Source organism: Mirounga leonina, unplaced genomic scaffold, assembly GCF_011800145.1.
Source record: "Mirounga leonina isolate KUSES-001 unplaced genomic scaffold, KU_Mleo_1.0 Mir_170, whole genome shotgun sequence".
Taxonomy (NCBI): Eukaryota; Metazoa; Chordata; class Mammalia; order Carnivora; family Phocidae; genus Mirounga; species Mirounga leonina.
The window spans coordinates 32,226,631-32,246,432 of record NW_023270433.1 but is presented as its reverse complement, the minus strand read 5'-3'; the positions used below and the strand labels follow the sequence as shown (position 1 = coordinate 32,246,432).

General features: G+C 51.8%; 1 protein-coding gene across 1 annotated transcript in view; it reads right to left on the bottom strand.

The window, feature by feature from the left end:
• CORO2A (coronin 2A) overlaps positions 1–19,802 on the bottom strand; it is a 53,159-nt gene that overhangs the window by 20,960 nt on the left and 12,397 nt on the right. Inside the window, exon 2 of the mRNA XM_035016228.1 lies at positions 4,538–4,738. Within this exon, the coding sequence (XP_034872119.1) occupies positions 4,538–4,738 (201 nt within the window). The remainder of the gene's footprint in view (positions 1–4,537; positions 4,739–19,802) is intronic.

The following is a 19,802-nucleotide window of genomic DNA, read 5'->3' as shown; positions in this document are numbered from 1 at the left end:
AACTAAACATGTAAAACTACTTTAGGACCCAGCGATTGCACTCACGGGCATTGCATTTACCCAGAGAAATGGAGACTTACTTACGTCCACACAGAAACCTGTAGATGGATGTCTATAGCAGCTTTATTCCTAACAGCCCCAAACTGGAAACAATCACGTTGGCTTTCACTGGGTGACTGGTTAAACAGCTGATGCATCCACACCATACAATACTGCTCAGCAATATAAAAAGAATGAGCTATTGATCCATGCAACAACCTGGATGGATTTCTAGGGGATTATGCTGAGTGGCAAAAGTCAAGCCCAAAAGGTTACATGTTGTATGATTCCATTATGTGGCATTCTCAAAAGGCACAAGGATAGAAAAAGAGAACCGATGAGTGGTTGTCAGGGGTCATGGAGAGGGTGGGGGTGGAAGGAGGCAGAAAAACAGGAGGGATCTTTGTGGCTACCGCAATGTTCAGCTTCTAGACTGTACCTATGTCAATATCCTGTACTCTAGTCTTACAAGACGTTATCGTTGGGGGAAACTGGGCAAAGGGTACACAAAATCTCTATGTGTTGTTTCTTACAATTGCATATGAATCTACAATGCTCAACATAAAAAAGTTTAATTACAAAGAAAAAAATAAGCCAAAAAAAAGTTATTTGGTGTTTATTTGTTTTTGTTTTTTTTTTAATTTTTAATTTATTTATTTGAGAGAGAGAGAGAGAGAGAGAAACAGCATGAGAGGGGATAGGGTCAGAGGGAGAAGCAGGCTCCCCACTGAGCCGGGAGCCCGATGCGGGACTCGATCCTAGGACCCTGGGATCATGACCTGAGCCGAAGGCAGTCGCTTAACCAACTGAGCCACCCAGGTGCCCTGGTGTTTATTTGAAATTCAGGTTTAACTGGGCATCCTGTGTGTTATCCGGCAACTCTGGAGCTTGCTGGAATGCAAACTGCCCAGCCCCACTTCTGACCCACCGAATCAGAATCTGTGTTCTGACACTCAGGTATGAGCTCTGATTAGTGGCTTCCAGCTCCCGTCCTGCTTGGGTTCCTAGGAGTCGGTGACCGTAGCAATTAACATGTGTCCTTGAGCTGTTTATGGTATTTCAAAAAGCCCAAAGGGAATCACACTTTTTACTTAGGATCAGGCTGCACAGGACAAGTGAGTTTTAACTGCCCAGTGGCTTCTCACTCAGAATAGGGTCTCCTATAATGACTCAGAATAGACTCCTGCCCTGGCCTCCAAGGCCTTTCCAGTCCCAGCCCTGCCCCCCTCTCTGACCTTACCTCCCACTACTCTTGCCCCTGTGACAATCTGTACCAATTTGTGTCTTTTTTTATAATTTTTTTAAAAGATTTTATTTATTTATCTGAGAGAGAGAGAGAGAATGAGAGAGAGCACATGACAGAGGGGAGGGTCAAAGGGAGAAGCAGACTTCCCGCCGAGCAGGGATCCTGATGCGGGACTTGATCCAGGGACTCCAGGATCATGACCTGAGCCGAAGGCAGTCGCTTAACCAACTGAGCCACCCAGGTGCCCTGTACCAATTTGTGTCTTAAACACACCAAACCCAGGGCCCACACCGAAGCCATTCCCACCTCAGGGCCTTTGCACTTGCTATTTATTCTTCCCGAACACTGCTTCTAGAACTTCAAGGGGATCTCTGCTCAAATGTTGCCTCCTCAGAAAGGCCTTCTCTGATCATCCTATCTTTCTAAACTAGGTCTACTCTCCCCACCCAGGTCCACTCCATCACATCAAAGCAACTTATTTTCTTAAATCAGTTGTTAGTACCTATTTATATTCAGTAGTTCACTCTATTAGAAACTGTGACAGTTCTGAAAGAGGCTGAGTAATAAAAATCTGAAAAATATATTAATTATTTAATTAATTGAGAATACAGTCTGTTTGGTGGGTAGGATCTTTTGAAAGCACCCAGAGCTTGGGAGAAACAAGTTAAATGGGTCATCTCTAGGGGACCTCTGAGCTCTGATCTTCAAGTCTTTCCATAAATCCCATTTTACACTTGTCCCTCCCCAGCTTGAAAAATCTCAGCTCTAGAATACAGTTCACACTTCTCATCCTGGCATTCATTTCCATTTACTTAGGTCATCTTTAATATTGGTCTTTCACTGCTAGATTTGGTTTGCTAGCCATTTTACATACATCTTGAGTGAAACTGGCCTGTCATTTTCCTTTCTTGTCCTGTCCTTGTCTGGTTTTGGAATCAAGGTTACACTGGCTCACAGAACGAAGAGGGGAGTAGTCCCTCTTTTCCTATTCTCCAGAAATGTTTTCAAAAGATTGGAATAATCAGTTCCTTGGAAGTTATATAGAAATTGCCTATAAAACCACATGAACATAGTATCATCTTTATGTATGTGTTTGGTGTGAAATGTAGCATATTAAAAAAAAAAAGCATAAAATGTAAGTGTTCAGCTTAATGAATTGCTAGAAAATAAATTGCCCATTTATCTGCCACTCTCTCAGGTTAAGACATAAACTATTACCAACACAAAGGAGACCCCTCCACCATGGGACACTTTCCAGTCATAACTCCCCTTTCCCTCAGGGGGTGATAATTATCCTAGTTTTCTTGATAGTCCCTTGCTTGCTCTTCCTTAAAATGTTTCTACTTACTTATACATCCCTTAAGGCAGAGTTTAATTTAGTCTGTATCTATCTTTAGGTAAATAGAATAAGACAGTTTGTAATTTGTTTGGTATCTTTCCCTCAAAATTGTCATTAGGATTCATCCGTGTTGGGGCACCTGGGTAGTGCAGTCGGTTGAGCGTCCGACTCTTGGTTTTGGCTCAGGTCTGATCTCAGCGTCAGGAGATTGAGCCCCGGGTCAGGCTCTGTGTTGGGGGGTCTGCATTCAGCAGGGAGTCTGCTTAAGATTCTCTCTCCCTCTCCCTCTGCTCCTCCCCCTGCTCTCTCTCTCAAATAAATAAATAAATAAATATTTAAAAAAGATTCATCTATGTTGTGGTATGCATATATATGTTGTTCCTTTTCATGATTATGTATATTCCATAGTATGGATATATCATAATTTATTCATGTAATTCTTGGACATTTGAGGTTTTGCAGTTTGGTGACAATATGAACAAGAGTCCTATGCACACTGTTGTAATTGTGTTCTGGTGCACATAAACCCATTGCATGCATATACCCAGTAATGGAATCTCTGGGTCAGAGGGTGTGTGTATTTTCCTCTCTACTAGAAACTGTCACATTTTGTTCCAAAACACATGCGACAGTTTACCGTCACCAGAAGTGTCTGAGAGTTTACATGGCACATATCCTCACCGCCACTCACTATTCTTTTTTTTTCTTGAAGATTTTATTTATTTATTTGATAGAGAGAGAGAGAGCACAAGTAGGTAGAGCGGCAGGCAGAGGGAGAGGGAGAGGGAGAAGCAGGCTCTCTGCCAAGCAGGGAGCACGACGTGGGGCTCGATCCCAGGACCCTGGGATCAGGACCCAAGCCGAAGGCAGCTGCTAAACAACTGAGCCACCCAGGCACCCCTGCCACTCACTATTCTTAGATCTTTACATTTTTGCCAATCTGGTGGCTGTGGGGGAATCTCACTGCGGGCTACTGCTGAGGTACTCCTGAATGTGATTTTAAAATTTATCTTTTGTAATTGATTTCTAATTCAATTCCATTCGGATCAGAAAACCCGGTCTGTGAGATTTCATCTTATATTTATGACTGGGACTTCTGAAGTCCTTTGTCGGGGGTAGGGGGAGCAGTGTCTAAGTCTGTTGTTTATTGTTTCTGCTGACTCTTCTTCATGGTGGCTCACATGCCTGGTGACCTCAGATCATGAATTTGCCTGATCTTACTCTGTGGGAGTCCTGTCCACATGTGGGATGCTTTCCTCTGGAGAAACCTCCTATCTGCCTCTGCTGGGAACCAGCGGCACGACCAGCCAGGTTGCCGCTAGCCCCTCTGGAGGTTCTGCCTTGAGCTGACTCAGGCTTGGCATCCTGAAAAGGCTTGCTATTCGGTTAAGCTATATGAAACTACCACTTTGGGGTTAAAAAACTGTTAAATAACCAGCAATCGCATATGGTCTAAACTATACTGTTAACATTTGCTTGCAGGACAAGCTGCTGCTTTCTCTTTGCTTACTGTTTACCTCCCCCAGTTAGATTCTTCGCTCAAGATTTGTTTCCTTTTGTTGGGGAGGGGAGGTGGCTTTGGAGATTTCCCCAATGTCTTGTGAGCCCAGCAATGCATTACAAATGGATATTTTATTCAGGAGTGAATTATTTTGCAGTGGGGTGGAGGGCAGGTCTTAGGAGTAGCTAGGCAACTGCTAGAAGCAGAAATCCCAGGATACGTATTTTTTTTTCCCAATGAGGAAACCAAGGCTCAAAGAAGTGAAAGGACTCAAGGTCACATGGCTGGTAAGAGGCAGGGTTAGGATCTGAACCCACACATGAGACCAGAAAGCCAGGCTCTTTCTACTTCCGCTCTGTCTGCACTGCCTCCAGAGGGCTGTGTGGGCCTGAGGTTTAGCCGGCGTCCTTACCTGGTTCAAGGGAATGACGAAGAAGGCCCCCCCACAGGAGCACTCAGTCACGACTGCAATGAAATAGGGGTTCACAGCACAGAAATGATTGTCTTGGACGCTGTGGGTGATGGGCACCGAGTCGTAGCAGTTCTCCTTGCTGGCTGGTTTGCCAAAGACGTGGCGGAACTTGGAGCTCCGGTACTGGGGATTCCATGACATCTGCGGGAAACGAACAGGACAAGGGGGGCCCATGAGGCTCATGGCTCTGGCAGCGGGACACTTGGGGAGCTCCCCTGGAGAGGGCAGGACCAGGGCAGTGGTCGGTTCTATATGGACAGGGCGCAATCAAGGGCAACCGAACGAACAGGCCATCATTGTGGCTACTTCTATGGATCTGGTGAGATGATGTATGATTATCACTGACCTGTTTGCTTGTCATCTCTTCACGTGTCAACCCAAAAGGCAGAAACACCAGAGAGAAAATTCAGATTCCCTCCCTATCGGCCCACCCCACTCAGCCCAGCTGTGTGGGTCACACTGTGTCCTCTGGAGCCAGCCTGCCTGGGCTCCAGTTCCAGCTCTGCCTCTTACCGGCTGGGTGGGCATGTGACTTAACTTCTGCGGCCTCAGTTTTCTCATCTGTAAAATGGGGATGACAAAATCATCTGTCTCATAGACTTGTCGTCAGGACTAAATAATAGGTCCCTTGATCTACAGTCATCATTACTACCACTATTATCATCTGGGCATCTTGAGCTTCCCTAGCTCCTCATCCAGCCCCATATTTGTTCACTCTAGTTACTGAGCACCACTGTGTGACTAGGCCCTGTGCCTGGCACTGGGGGTCTGGAGAGAGTAAGCAGGAGCCCAACCTTAGAGAAGTGAAGAGTCCTGTGAGTGAGGCCACTAGGGGAAGGTGGGCCACTGGGACCCAGTGTACTATAGGTAATAATAAAGGTTTGTACATGGCAGTCCGGGAGGGCTTCCCAGAGGAAGTGACAAGCGAGCTGTGATTTGAAGGATGAGTAGGAGTTGGCCATGTTGGCGGGACAAAGGTAAGGTGGGGGGAAAACGTCCCAGGCAGATGGAACAGCCTGAGCAAAGGCCCTGAGAGAGAAGCAAACATGGAATGTTTGGAGAATTACACATGGTTTAGTAAGATTAGCAAGGAAATGTGAAAAAGAAAAAAATATATATGCATATACACACATAAACATGGAAATGGGATGATGGGAGTGAAGAGAGCACAAGCTGGAGGGGGAGCACGGCTAGGTCATGGATGGCAGAAGATGGTCTCAGCTTCATGAGTGGCCAAACACATGACACCATGTGGCCACCGCTGCCCGGGTCAAACCCCTAACCCCAGTCTCTGACCCCACCGGGCCTGCCCGTCATGCTCCTCATCTGGGCCAGAGAGAGCCTTCTGGACACCAAGCCTGGCTGTATTCCTCACTCCTCCCCCAGCTGAGTTCACCCTTGGATGCTCTTGATTCACTGCCGCCCTGCAGGAGGAAGGCCAAACCCAGTCTGGCATTCAAGGCCTTCCGGTGGGGTGCCCCCCCCAATATTCCAGGATTCACCTTTTCTTGCTCATCTTCTAAAATGTACTTTCCAGATAAAGAACATCCAGCTTCCCTTGTACCTGCTCTTACATTTCCAGTCCCTTGCCTTCCCCTCTGCTTGGCCTGCCCTTCCCAGCCCTGTAATCCCTGTACCCATCTCCATAAATCCAAACCCTCCCTCCCCCAGCTCCCAGGCTCCTTCTCCAGAGTCTTCCTTGCCACCCCGAGTAGCAGAGCTCTTGTCCTCTCCTCTCTCCTACCCCCCACCAGCTGCGTCTTCTCCCTGCCCTCAGGCCCCTGACACTGCTGGCCCTGATTCCAGATTCTGGTGTCAGGGCTCTTCTTCTCTGCTGCTTGCAGGTTCTTCAGAGAAAGGCCGGGGGTTCTGCTGCAGGAGTGCCCAGCACAGAGCTCTGCCCAGCCCCAGGCCCTAAGAACTTCCCAAGGGCAGGCACGTTTGGCTGGGCACCCCCAGGGTCAGGACAAAGAAGGCATTTGCTCTGTGATCAGTTCAAAGGCACAAGATTAGACTGTTGACCTCAAGAAGTCACAGTGATCAGGGGTCCCACACATGAGCCAAACCCTCTACAGGAAGCCCACCAGCCTCCTGGAACAGGTCTGTCCTGTGAAGCTCAGACATTTCAACTCTCCTTTTGGGAGCTGCATTTGCCAGAGCTATAGAAAGCGGCCCAGAATGCAGGGACAGACTAATTAATGTCCGTCTGATCCCAGAAAGGAGGTAGGAAGCCTTACAGAAATGGAGAGCACACAAGATGGAAGCAGATGGAAAAGCCACGGCGAGGCCATGGGGGCAGAGGGAAAAATGCAGGAATAAAGAGATCACCTGATATTCGGGGGGAGCTAAGCTACTGAACGTGCGCTGTCAGGTCCTCTACACAGTGGAGATGCACCTCAGACTTGAGTCTGAGCCTCCTAGTGGCCAGTTTGATAAGGGAAACTGAATCAGAAAGGGATTTAGTCAGTGTGTGTAAGATACAAGCCACCACTTGCTAAGGAGCAGCCCATCTTTTCTCTGCGCTGGGTCCTCAGGGAAATGGGTCCTGGGGGGTTTTCTTAGAAAAGAACAGCAAGGACCAAGATGTCCCTAGGGTCTTGGTCATTAGATGGCAGCTGAGGAACTGCCTTGGGCCAGGGCTGGGGGCAGGAAAGTAAGGGGCAAGTCAGCAGGCTCAGATCCAGGCCCCCCAACTCTGCCTCACCTTCAGCAGCAGCAGCGGTGGGGGGGTGCACATCTGTCTGTGGCCAGTGGTGATGCTCCCCCCACGTTCCAGCCTCCTTGCCACTGGGCGGCCACGGTATTAGTTCTAGCCAGTGGATCGGGGGCAGCAATGCTGTGTGCCTCTTCCAGGCTGGAGCACGTAAGCCCTGCCCGTGACCCTCCAGAACTCTTGACCTTAGACAAAGGGAGAGAAGGCCGAGTGTTCTAGATGATGCAGCTTCCATCATCCTGGGACCCCAAGGGACCGCGTGGAACAGAGGACCTCCCCCTAACAGAGACCTGTTGGACATACAGTGTGACAGAGACATAAACTCGCAGAGCGAGCCGCTGAGCACGTAGGCTATTTGTCACGGAGACTAGTCTATGCATCCTGACTAACACCTTGCCCCGTGCAGCGCCAACCAATGGCAGACTGGCGATGGCTGTCTGTGCTCGGTGTGGCTGGAGCACAGGAACCCGCGGGGGAGAGGTGGGCAGGCAGGACCATGACCCAGATCACCTCAGGAGCCACGGAAAAGAACGTGAACTCTGAGGGCAACGGGAGCTGCTGCAGGGATGAAAACTGGGGCTCGAGGAGCGGAGCTCACTTTTAGGTGGATTCCCTTGATTGCCAAGAGTAAGACAGCATGGAACAGGTGAGAGGTGAGGATCACCTGGGTGAAGTAGGGCAGACAGGACAGAGAAGAGAGGACATGTCAGTGGAAAACCTGGGAGGGGGGTAAGAGTCAAGGGCTATGGGCTGTGGGGTAAGAGGGCTGGCCCGTCGTGGCTGCCGAAATCACCATGACCTGAGCGGCATCACCCATCCTGTCCCCTCCGGCCACTCCTGGTGCTCTCCCTTCACAGCACCGGGCCTCGGCCCCACACCTGAGGGATGGCTCCCAGCCCAGTGGCAGGGGCAGGAGGCCCCAAGAGGCAAGGGCTCTCCTTTAGCTCAGTCACCTCCGTGGCAATGACAACTCAGTTTTTGGGTGCTTGCTACGTGCCAGGTGCCATTCCCAGTGCTTTCCCTGTATGCCCTTAACAGGCAGGTGCTACCTTGCTCCCCAGTACAGATGTGGGGGTTGAGGCAGAGAAGCGAAGGAACCCACATGAGGTTACACAGCTAGCCAGCTGGAGCTGGGGGCTGACCCCAGCCCTGCCTCTGGAGCCTCCAGAGCCTCCAGCTCCAGGATGAGGAAGCCTCTTTCCTACCCACCACACGCTCGATCTCACCTCAGCCCCGAAGGGGAGGCATCATGACCGTTCTCACCCCCACTTTACAGAAAAGTAAAACAAGGCTCAGGAAACTAAGTGGACACCTTCTGGAAAGAGGGCTTTTTGCTTCCACTGATAAAGCCAGCGGCTGTGGAACAGTGACAGAAAACTAAAACTCTGTGTTAGTGACCTTCTGTCCCCTCGCCCCCAACTCCACTCCCCACTCTTCCCCACCCTACCCTGCCCTGGCACCTTATCTCCCCTGCCAAAGTGCTTCCAGACCTGTTGCCACGGAAGGAAACTTACAGAAGTGGGGGATGGGGCCAAGCCAGGCAGGCCGTCTCTCTTTCTGCCCGCAGTATGGGAGCGTGCACACATGTATGTGGCTGAAGTCTGTGCAGATGTGTGTGCGCGGTGTGCAAATTTGTGCCCGAGCACTGCATTCATCATACGCACCGGTGTGTGCACGCATCTGGGCGTGCATGTGTGTATCCGTGCATGCATGAGTTTAAGGACTCAGCAATTCAGAGAGCAGGAGTTTTATTTCCCCCACAAGCAGGCACTTGCCTGGAAATGCAGACTGCAGTGGGCCCTCAGCGCCTCGAGGGCCCTCGCCCATGGGCTGGGCCAGAAAGGCCGGTCTGGGCCAGGTTTATCCCAGGCCACCAGTCCTGTCCTGCCTGGTGCCATCCAGCGGGGCCTACATCAAAGTCACAGCATGCTTTCTTAGGGGTGGCGGGCCAGCCCGCTGGGGCACCGAGTGGGGGGTGGCAGGGCTCCTGCTGCTATCCCATGCGTGTTTAGCGGGCCTGATGCCATGGGATTAGGCTTTGCAGGCTGCAAATTCCCCGCGCCCCAAAAAGATTTAGTCATCTCTGGGTTTAACATCCCATTGAGTTAGTTCTTAATGCCTGACAGGTGAATGGCTTGCTGCCTGTCCCATCCCTTCCAGTGACCCTGCCAGGTAGGTGGAGACTGCTGTCCCATTTGATGAGGGCAAAACTGAGGTGCTGGGAAAGGGACTTGACCAAGATGACATTAATAGGAGCAACGGGAGGTGGGAAGCAGAAGCCAATGGCCCTCTTCCTGCTATGCGCTCCCCTCTGATGTGTGTGTGTGTCTGTGTGTGTGTGAGAGAGAGACACACAGAGAGAAAAACACACACACACATATACATATATATACATATACATATATACACACACGTGTGTGTGTGTATGTATTTCTGCCTGCACCCAAAGGCCTGCCTTCCCAGCCCAGCCCTGCATCATTGCAGGCCAAGGGTTAGCTGCGGGGTGAAAGAAACCAAACCCAGACTGGGAGTGGTACAAACCAGCATAATAGATTAGTCATTAATTGCCTGTTCCTGGCCTCAGGGAAAGCATGACATTGCCTAATTTGGTATTAGACTCAGGGGTGGGTAGGGGTCTGGTGCTGCTGGCTACGATCGTCCCTTTGTAAGTTTGTGGTTCCTCATCTAATATTTGCAGTTTTATTTAATTTGCTCTCTTAAAACCTGACCTCGTGGCCATGTGAGCTGCCCTCTACATGCCTCGGGAGAAGGTTGAAACTACCACACTTAGGTCAAGGTAGTTAACAGAGGGGAATCAGAACCATAGTTTCCTAGGCTTAAAAAATGAAAAAAAAAAAGACTACTGTAAGAGTAAAGAACACTCTGAAGGTGATCCACAAAGACCGAGAGTTAACACCACAAACACCTAATTATGGGCGGGTCCCGCACCTTGACTCCAATCCTTGACCAACTATTATCCATCATAGGGCTTATCCTGATCCTGACCTTGGCTCCCAACTTGACAGGAAAGCTTCTTTCTCTTTCGTCCTGAATCCTTATGAGGGCCTCTGATCCACCCCAGAAGGACGTAGGACCTCTGGCTCAGGAAGGAAGGCCCAAGTGAGTTCAAGTTGCCCTGCTATGGCACCCATCTCTGCTTAACCAGCTTCCCATGGAGGCTTCCCTTCTCACCAGGCAGAAAGAAGAAACCACAGGTCTTAGCAACTTCCTGCTAGTGAGAATTTTATCCACAGTCGTTTCTGCTCATCTGAGGCCAGGCCCTGGTTTACTTGTCACTTCTTGGCACAAGGTGTCTATTTTTGCCTTCCATGGGCCAGCATCAGGATCTGCAGTGACATGGTGGGATGCAGGAAACTGGGGCCTCAGGGTCTCACCCCACTGGCTTAGTCTTCTTCCCTCCTTCGGAGTGAGAGGAGGCCTTGTCGCTCTCCACAGAAGCAGGGGGACCGCCTGTCCTGGTTTGCCTGGGATGTGGGGAGGGGAGTGAGGGGACTACGTATTCCCGATGCTAAAACGGGAAATGCCTGGGAAAGTCCCAGGCAAACAGGGGCAAATCGGGCACCCCACCAACTGCAGAGGTCTCCAGAAAACTGTCATCTAATTCACACACAACGATTCTAAGTCACTTGTAACCTTGACTCTGGCAACGTGCTCTGTGAAAGAGAAGGCTCTAGAATGGACTTCCTAAAGAGCCCAACATCCTGAACCAGAGCACAGAACATTTCAAAGCAGAAGAATACAAGGTTTGTAAAGGGAAGTGAATCTGGCTTAATTCAATCAGCAAGTTTCATCCGCTATTGGCTTAGTGCTTCTTCTGGGCCAGGCCCCGTGTTGGGACTGGGGTGCAGGGGCGAGGATGGGCAGTTCCATCACTGCTCTGCACATGCTCGGGGAGACGGCCGAGAGCAGGAAGGCTGGAGATGGCGTGATCTTAAACTGCTAAAGCACAGGGCTGCGGGCTCCAACTTCGAACGCACATGAGCATCACTGACATCAGACCACTGGCCTTGGGACCCCCGCACCGGCTCTGACACGGGGGCCCTGTGGCTTCTAAATTAAAGTCAAAATGAAGTAAAAGGAAATAAAACGTAAAATGCAGCTTCTCCATCACCTTAGCAACGTTCCAAGTGCTCAGTAACTACATGTGGCTACTGGATACCCAATTAACAGTGTAATTACAGAGCATGTCCACACCTGTGTGACTTTGGGCGGGTGACTTAATGTGGCTATTTCTTCACCAGCAAAATTTGGCATAGTAACAACTAACTATGCATGAAGTATGTTCCATGTACTAACTCAATCCTTGCAGCAATCCCCGAAGTACTATTATCACCCCATTTTTACAGATGAGAAAACTGGAGGCCCAGAGAGGTTAAGCAACGTGTCCAAAATCACACAGCTAGTAGGCGGCTAGCTGGCATTTGAAGCCAAGCTGTTCAGTCCTGGGTCCACACTCTCTCACAGGGCTGCCCGGACAATTAAATAGGATAATCCACACAGCACATGAAGTGATGCTGGGTGCATACTTAGCGCTCAACAAATGTTTGCTGTTAAGACTGTCGTGGTCCCGATGTTTATAGCACGCTAAGATTTGATTTCGTACGTGACAGCTATGTGTTGACGGCCCAACGTTTTGGAGGTCTGAGTAAAAATCCCAAACCAGAAAGTGCAAAGCACCCCGCTAGGCACAGAGTTCTGACCCCTGGTGCTCACCACATCGATGGAGGGAACAGACAAGCACCCATGAAAAGCTAACTAATAATCCCTCTTGGTCAAGAGGAACCCGAAGAGTGTATGTGTGCATCTCTCTGGCGGGGATCCTCAGGGTAGAAGCCTGCAGCCTCGCTCAGCCCCGTGCTGAGGGGACTGGGGCTCTTGGTAGGGATGGGAGTCGTGCTGGGCAAGACAGGGGGAGCCCTCTGGTTTTCTCCATCAGCACAGCCCTCACAGGAAATCAGGGATACTGCCTCAGGGGAACCCTCCACCAGGCCTCCAATTCCCCCCTCCACCCCCCCCCCCCCGCCATATCAGCAGGGAAGGCAGAGGGCCCTGCAGCCAGCAACTAAAAACAGCCCTATCTCCAGGTTCTCTCTGCCGTGGGGGCCCTCCTCTGCCCCCATCTCCCTTCTTCCAGGTCTCCGGTCCTTCTGGTCCGGCACAGATGCCTCCCCCGCAGGCCCACAGGAAATACAGATTGAGTCAGAGACAGAGCCAGGAAAATGCCTCTCTCCTCCTGATGAGATTAGGCCCGAGGGAGAGCCTCCTCCTGACATCTGACACTGCCCAGAGCCAGGTCCCCGGCACCGAAGAGGGGCAGGGGACCTCCTGTGATAGCCTGACCTCCCCTGGCCGACGGCCCCCAACTGTCCTGTCCCCTTCCCACAAGTCTTGCAAAGCCTGGGCAGCCTTTTCTCTGCGCGACTCCCTTTCTGCCCCACGCCAGCCAGGGGCTCCTTCCCTGACCTCCCTCTGACACCGTCATTTCCCTTTAAGACCCACCACCCCAGGTCCCCTCTGTCCTCAGGAGCAAGCCCACGGCTGGACTTGGGGTGTGGGGCCCCACACTGCCCCTGGCCGTGTCTCATCTCCACAAACTCGTCCTTCAGCCAAAATGGTTTATCTGCTCTCCTCTCAAAGCATTGTGTTTTCCCAAGCACGCCATCTTTGCTCATGCCCCTTTCTCTGCCTGGAAGCAAAGCAGCCCCACGGAAGTACCTAGCTGGGCTCCTAGGATGCTCCTCGTCTCCCTCCACCTTCCTGGACCCCAAAGAACCACCACCAGGGAGCCACCCTGGCTCACTGGCCTGAGCTCTCTCTGTGCTATGAGGCTGCCCGGGGCAGGGAAAGAGGAGAATCAGATTCAAATCCTGAAACTCCACCTGTCTCTGGGCCTCAGCATCTGCATCTGTAAAAGGGTACCCTACTATCTACCTCACAGAGGCTTGCCAAGGACTGAACAAGATAATGGCTACAAAATACCTTAAAGAGCTCAGCTGTGGTTGCCCTCTTCCCTCCCCCAGTCCTGCTGCCCGTGTTCCTGCCTGCTCCTTCCATCCATTCATCCAGCCATCCACCCATCAGACCGCCGAGTCTGAATGGTCCTCCCCTCTGCTTTGCCCACACGCAGGCCAGATCCCACAAGCAGGTACCTGGAGGGGGGGCGGGGTGCCACCTGGTTCCTGGACTAACTTCCACTCACGCCACCAGCCTCTCCTGAACCCGCTCTTTGGGCACGAGGAATGGGGGAGGGCTGTCATTTTCATGGCAGGTGTGCTGGTCTGGTGGGAGAGTCCTGATTCGGACACCAGTTTGCTCCATGACCTTGGGCAAATCTCATCCCCTCTCAGGGTTTGTTTTCTCAGGCAGGTAATACTCTTACCTTGCCCAACTGTTAGGGTGGTCCACTGAATGCTCTGCAGCCCACATGCACCAAAACCCGGGACCGTGAGGATGACAGAGCTGTCTACCTATCGGCTGTCCCCGTCCTTGCAGGGCTGGTGCCCTTCTTGTCTTGCTTCCCTGGAGACACAGAACCCAGCTTCTTCCTGTTTATTCCCCTAAATCAGGCCCAGACCAAAACTTCATGCAACTTTATTGCCCCACAATCTCCTTATCTGAGAGTTTCAAGAGACAAGGGTGACTGGGGACTTTCTGAAGCCAGCTGCAGGAGGTTGAAATCTAGAGGTATTATTTCCTCCTCACCATTCATTTCCCAGCAGAGCTTCTGAGTCTGTCTTTGGACAGAGGGGGCCGGACAGGGAGAGTGCCTGGCTCAGGATTCCACACTGAGCGGAAGCCCTCCAGTCTCAGTTCTGGGGGGGCCCCCACCTCTGGCCCACAAGTCAGCTCCCACCTTGCCCTGTTGCAGGGACCCTGGGGCCCAGTGTGACTTCAACCTGCATTCCTGGGGCCCTCCCAGAGCCTGGCCTCTGCAGGGTGCTGGTGGGGGAGAGGCAAGGATGACCTGGCAGGGACTTCTGCCCTCGGGGGCTCAGGTTGATGGGAGAGTCCAACACGGAACCAGCGAGCTCAATTCGGGGCGAACAGGACTGAACAGGCTGCAGTGGGAAGGTGGAAATCCGGGGAGTGGGTGAGAGCCTCGGGGCAGGTCTGTTTGAGGCCAGCCTGAAAGGCTGAGTCGGGTGAGCTGAGCACAGAGCAAAGGGGGTAAGGGTGCGTGGTGTAGGGGGAGGAAGTAAAAGACACAGCCAGGGAACCACAAGGGTCTGGTCTGGCTGGGGTCTGGGCACATGCAAGGGAGCAGCCAGGTACTGGCGAGCGCTCTGAATCTGGCTAGGCCTTGGCACTTGAGACCACGGGAAGATGTCAGTTTGAAACCAGGGGTGTGGTGAGGTGAGGGCTGCTGGGAATGTGGCCCCAGCTATTAAGTAGTTAGAATGTTTGGCCGGAGAAAGTATTTTCTTTCCTCAACTTTGGGCTTGTATCTAAGGAAGAAATAGGTGGGTGAGTGGGTTCTGTTTTAGGCCCGGCTCTAGCTGGCTGGAGAGGGGAGCTGTGGAGCATGAAAAGGGAGAGAAGGAGGAAGATTCTGAGGCCTTACTTGTCTGAGCTCAGGAGGAAAAGTGTGCCTGATTAGAGGAGGGCAGAGCCTCGGATTTGCTAACCAGGAGTCAAGGGCTGACCTGTCTCCACAGGTCCTAGCAATTCGAGAGAGCCGTGGAGCCGGGAGGCCTGGCTCCTAGACCACATCTCAGCAGCTGGGGTTTTACATCAGAAAATGGTTTCCTTTCTTCCCTCAACCCATTTCCCTGTGCTCCGAGTCCCCAGATATGACTGAGGGCCTGCCTGCCTGTTTCCTCCTCCTGCCTGGGCAACCCGGCACTCTGATCCTAGCCCGGCCGGACACACTGGAGGGCACTGGGCGGTCCCTTCCTGCTTCTCCCTCCCCAGCTTAAGACCACGGACATAATGCTCAGCCCTAATCAATTCTTCAGGTAGCAACTGCAACAGGGGCCGGGGGAGGACGGCGAGGCCACTGTGTCCCCATTTCTAGCCTCCCTGAGCTTCCCCCCAATCATTTGTTCAGACTGGGCCCGTGGGCCAGGAAGGGCAGGAGGCCCCACGGAGGCTGAAGAGTACAGGAAAGATGTCAGTGGCCCAGGCTGAGGAGGCCCTTCTGGCCCAAGTCTGACTCTCTGCTCGGTTTGGTGACAGTATCTCATGAACATTTTGCGTGCAGCTTTCCAACAGCGGGTCTCAACCTGAGGGTGCAACAGAAATCACCTGGAAGGCTGATTAACTCCCAGATTGCTGGGCCCATCCTAGAGTTTCTGATTTAGCAATTCAGTAGGGGGCCTGAAAATGTGCATTTCTAACAAGTTCCCAGGGCACAGTGATGCAGTTGATCTGGGGACCACGCAGAGCCACCGCTCTACAACGCAGCTCTGTGATTTGCAGAGAGTCCTTCCTGTGCACTGTTCAGGTTACTCCTCACAGCCACCATGAGAATCACCCCATCTCATGGGCACGGCAAGCTGTGCTCAGCTCAGAGCAATGGAGTCACTTCTCTGAGCTTACACCACTACCAGGCAGCAGGAACCTGTCCTCCAAAGGCTCCATGAGCACACAACCACTTCCTAACTCGGGGCCACTTGGGGCTGTGACTCTTTGCCTTTCCATCTCGCAAATATTCTCAATACACAAACGTGGCTCAGGCCAGCCCTCAAGAACCAGGCGGGGGCTCAGATGCCAGCCTCCCTGTCTTGAAGAGCAGGCGTCGAGGTCAGGAGGCCAAGACACAGGCTTCAGAGTCGGAGACCCAGATATAAACCCAGACTCTCCTTCTCTAGATCTTGCAACCCACATGGGCACCTGGCTCTTGCCAGGCTGCTATTAAATGGCTCCAAGGCTGAACAGCGCAGTTAGCCTGGTGCACAGTGAGTCCTCAATAAACGGCAGCAACTGGTGGGCCTGGACAAGAGCCAGGGAGGGATGTGGGGAAAGATACTAAGCCTCTCTGCGCCTCAGTTTTCTCATCTGTAAACTGGGGTCAACGACACAACCTAACTTACAGGGAAATGGTACGGATTCAATGAGTTTATTCATTTACAATGCCTCAAGGCAATGCCTGGCATGGGGGAAGCTCCGACACATGGTCCTTTTTGTCAAGCGTGAAAATTTCAGCACTCAACGCACACGTTTCACGAATACATGTCAGCAACACCATTAAAGAACAGAATAGGCTATTGTGAGATCAAAATTTAAAAATCACAGTGCTGCTGGTTGTACAAACAGGGTGAACATACTCCAGGGCACAGAACTACTACAAATGGTTACAGTGGTAAATTTTATGTTATGCAAATTCTGCCCCAAAAGGGAAGAAAAGAGCGAGCAGCACCGAGGTATCAGGGCCCGGCTCTCCCGCAGGGCCATCAGCCAGCTCCTCCCTCTGCCTGTGCTCTACTTTCCCTGGGGAGGCAGGTCCTCCCTCTCCCTCTCACTCCGGGCTAGCCGGGCTACTCAGGGCCTTCTCTGCCCACGCCTCCCTGGACAGAAGGCCCTGCTGTAGGGGGAGCGTCCTCACCACTTTCCCGGGCACTTCCAGGAAGGGCCTGGAGGATCTGTGCCTGGACAGAGGGCTGACTCTTCCCATCCCCTTCCATCTGGCTTGCTGTCCCTCTGTGGGACTCTGGCTGCTCCTGGTGAAGGAAGAGCCCCTGAGGGAGCGGCGCCTGCTCACAGGGACTCCTATGGGGCTCTGCGCAGGGAAGGTACACAGATGTTCTGAGACCAGGGGCCCAGCTCCAGCCCCCACTGGCTGTGTGACCCTGCTCAAGTCCCTGTCCGTCTCTGGGCCCCAGTGCCCCATGTGTACAATGGGAATGTGCATCTCTGCTTGCCACCATCCTGAGGCTTTAGGGAGGCTCTGAAGGGAGAACGAAGGCACACATGCTTTGTTTCTTTCTTGCGTGATGTGACCACACAGCGAGGCGCAGAGATGGTTACAGACACGGACACTGGTCTTAGCACACGCCCGCTGGGACGCCTTGTGCAGGCTAGTCAACCTCGCCAGGCCTCAGGTTTTGTCATCCTAAAGTAGTAAATGAGTTCATATATGACAAGCACTTAGAACACAGCCTGGCACACGGCAAATCCAAGATAAATTCAAAATAAGTAATAATAGCATTCTACTGAGTACTCACCGTGAACTAGGCACTGCCCTATGGTATTTAACTGTATTAATGGGTTGAAACGAACACTTAGCAAAAATGCATAAGGTAAACAGGGCTTACAGATTAAACCAGAAGCACAAAGTGTCCATGTCCTTTCTCCTCCAAGTGGCAATACTGAAAGATCTAAAGATCTGGGGGTGGAAGGCAAGCTGGGTGCTGGGAGGCACCTAAACTCCCTTAACAGGCTGGCAGCAGAGAAAGCCTTGTGCCCCTCCCCCACCCCCTTTGTGCTGATTTAAAGCTCTAATTCTTATCTAATCTAATTCTTAGCCAGACGGGCTAACTCCGGCTTTCAAATGATCTTATTACATCTGGGGCAAAAAAACAGAACAAATATTTCAGGACGGCCCAGCGTCAGGGATCCAGGTGGACATCCAGCCCAGCTCTCTGTCCTCCCTTCCACACCACGCTGTCTGAAAAGTCTGAGGGTCTTGGCTTGTACCATTCTAGTGATGGGAAGCTCACTCCTTCCGGGGACAGAGCAGCTCAGCTGTCAGACTTCCTTCTTCTACTGAGCAGAAATCCACACTTCCCCTCCTGCCCTGCCTCGAGCCCCACCAGCGGCATCCACTGCCATCGCCCCACACAACCTTTCAGAGGATCTGAGGCCGCCGACCACTTGCCCCTGCGATGGCTCCACTCAGGCAGGGGAGTTTCTTGTGTAACTAAGTTTCCCATCGTCTCCCCATCTTCTTCGCCTCCCCATCATGTTCCAAGTTGACCCCATCTCTCACCCAGGTTGGAACCCAGACCATACTCAACTCCTCCAGATGGGGGCTGAGAACCACTCGGCAGAGCAGGTACCCCAAAAGATCCCAGATTCACTTCTTAGAATAGTAGCGCTGGCCAGACCTCAAGGGCTCATGGGGTACAAAAAGGGAAATTGAGTCCACTTGTCCAGGGACATCCCTAAAGGGCAGAACCGGGAATGGGATCTGGATTTCTGGCACCCCAGCTCGGGAGAGTCCTCTAAGACATGGAACAAAGTTTCCTTTGATCCTGTGCCTGGATACAGTACCAAATATTTTTTCCTTATCTGTGTTGCCGTTCTCAGAGGGACAAATTCCAAGCATGGCTGGGGGAAGAAGTCTTCTAATTGTGAGGCGGGCGGTGGGGTGGGGGTGGGGATCATTCACGCTAGCTGGACCCTCCTGAGACGCAGGCCTTTGAAAGGTGGGCTGCATTTCTCCAGACTGTGGTTTAGGCTGGGAAGGATGGGGCTCCTTAGGGTCAGGAGGGGAGACAGACCCCGAGTCTTTGCTGCCAGGAAGGTCAGCTCGGCAGCAGTCCCACACTGGGAAAGGTAAATCGGGGCACATCGCCTCACCCTACATTTTCCATGTCTCCAGCTGCGGACAGACCCCTGTGCTGGGCTCTGTGGGCCCAGAGGTAGCCACGGGGTCACTGCCCTAGGAACAGGTAGAAAAATGGAGCAATCACACCCCACTGGAACAAAGTTCGATCACAAACACGGTGACTTGTCCGACATGGCAGCTACATAGAGAAGGACCAGCAGGTTAGAGCAGGGGGACGTTTTCTCTTTATCGTTTATACTCTTTCCAAAGAGAAAAAAAAAATGAGCCCCACCCCGCCAATATTTTATACGAGTAACTATCATCAGGAGCTATGGGGCACAACATATACACAAGGCGAGATTCATCGTTTACCAGAGTGACTCTACATCTGTATTTCAAACAGTGCCCCCCACCAACTGAAAAACATCTTGGGCTGACTTCTCAGACTTGATTACCTTGTCACTGGTTTTGTTGTTTTTTTTCCCCCTTGTCTTGTGGCTGCCGATGGGATCACGCCCGGAAACCCAAGTGTTAATTTCTTGTCCACTCGTACTCATATTATTAGGAGCACTAAGAACCCACTGTTCAGATAGGGATCTTCTAAAACCACTTGTCCATTTTGTGAGGATTAGTCTAGTTCAAGCTGGTTAATATAATCCACAAATCCAATCTGGATTAATTAGTCTGGATGAACCTGGATTCACTAACGAGGTTAAATTAACTGTACTGAACTCCTGAAAACAAAGAGTAGGGGCGTCCTTGCCATCCTTTCTCAGAGTGCTCTCCCCTTCTCTCCAGAGACTTCTGGAGACACGGGACACGAGGCTGCCTGACGGCCTGGGTGTGGGTGTCAGTGGGTCTGCAAACGTGAGCAAAGCTGAATGATTCTCTCTGAGACAATATTTTCCCTGCACCCCAACGAGCGTCTTGCATACCTCACTTGGGAGGCCATCAGAATAGAAGCTGGGGAGACTCTCAGGATT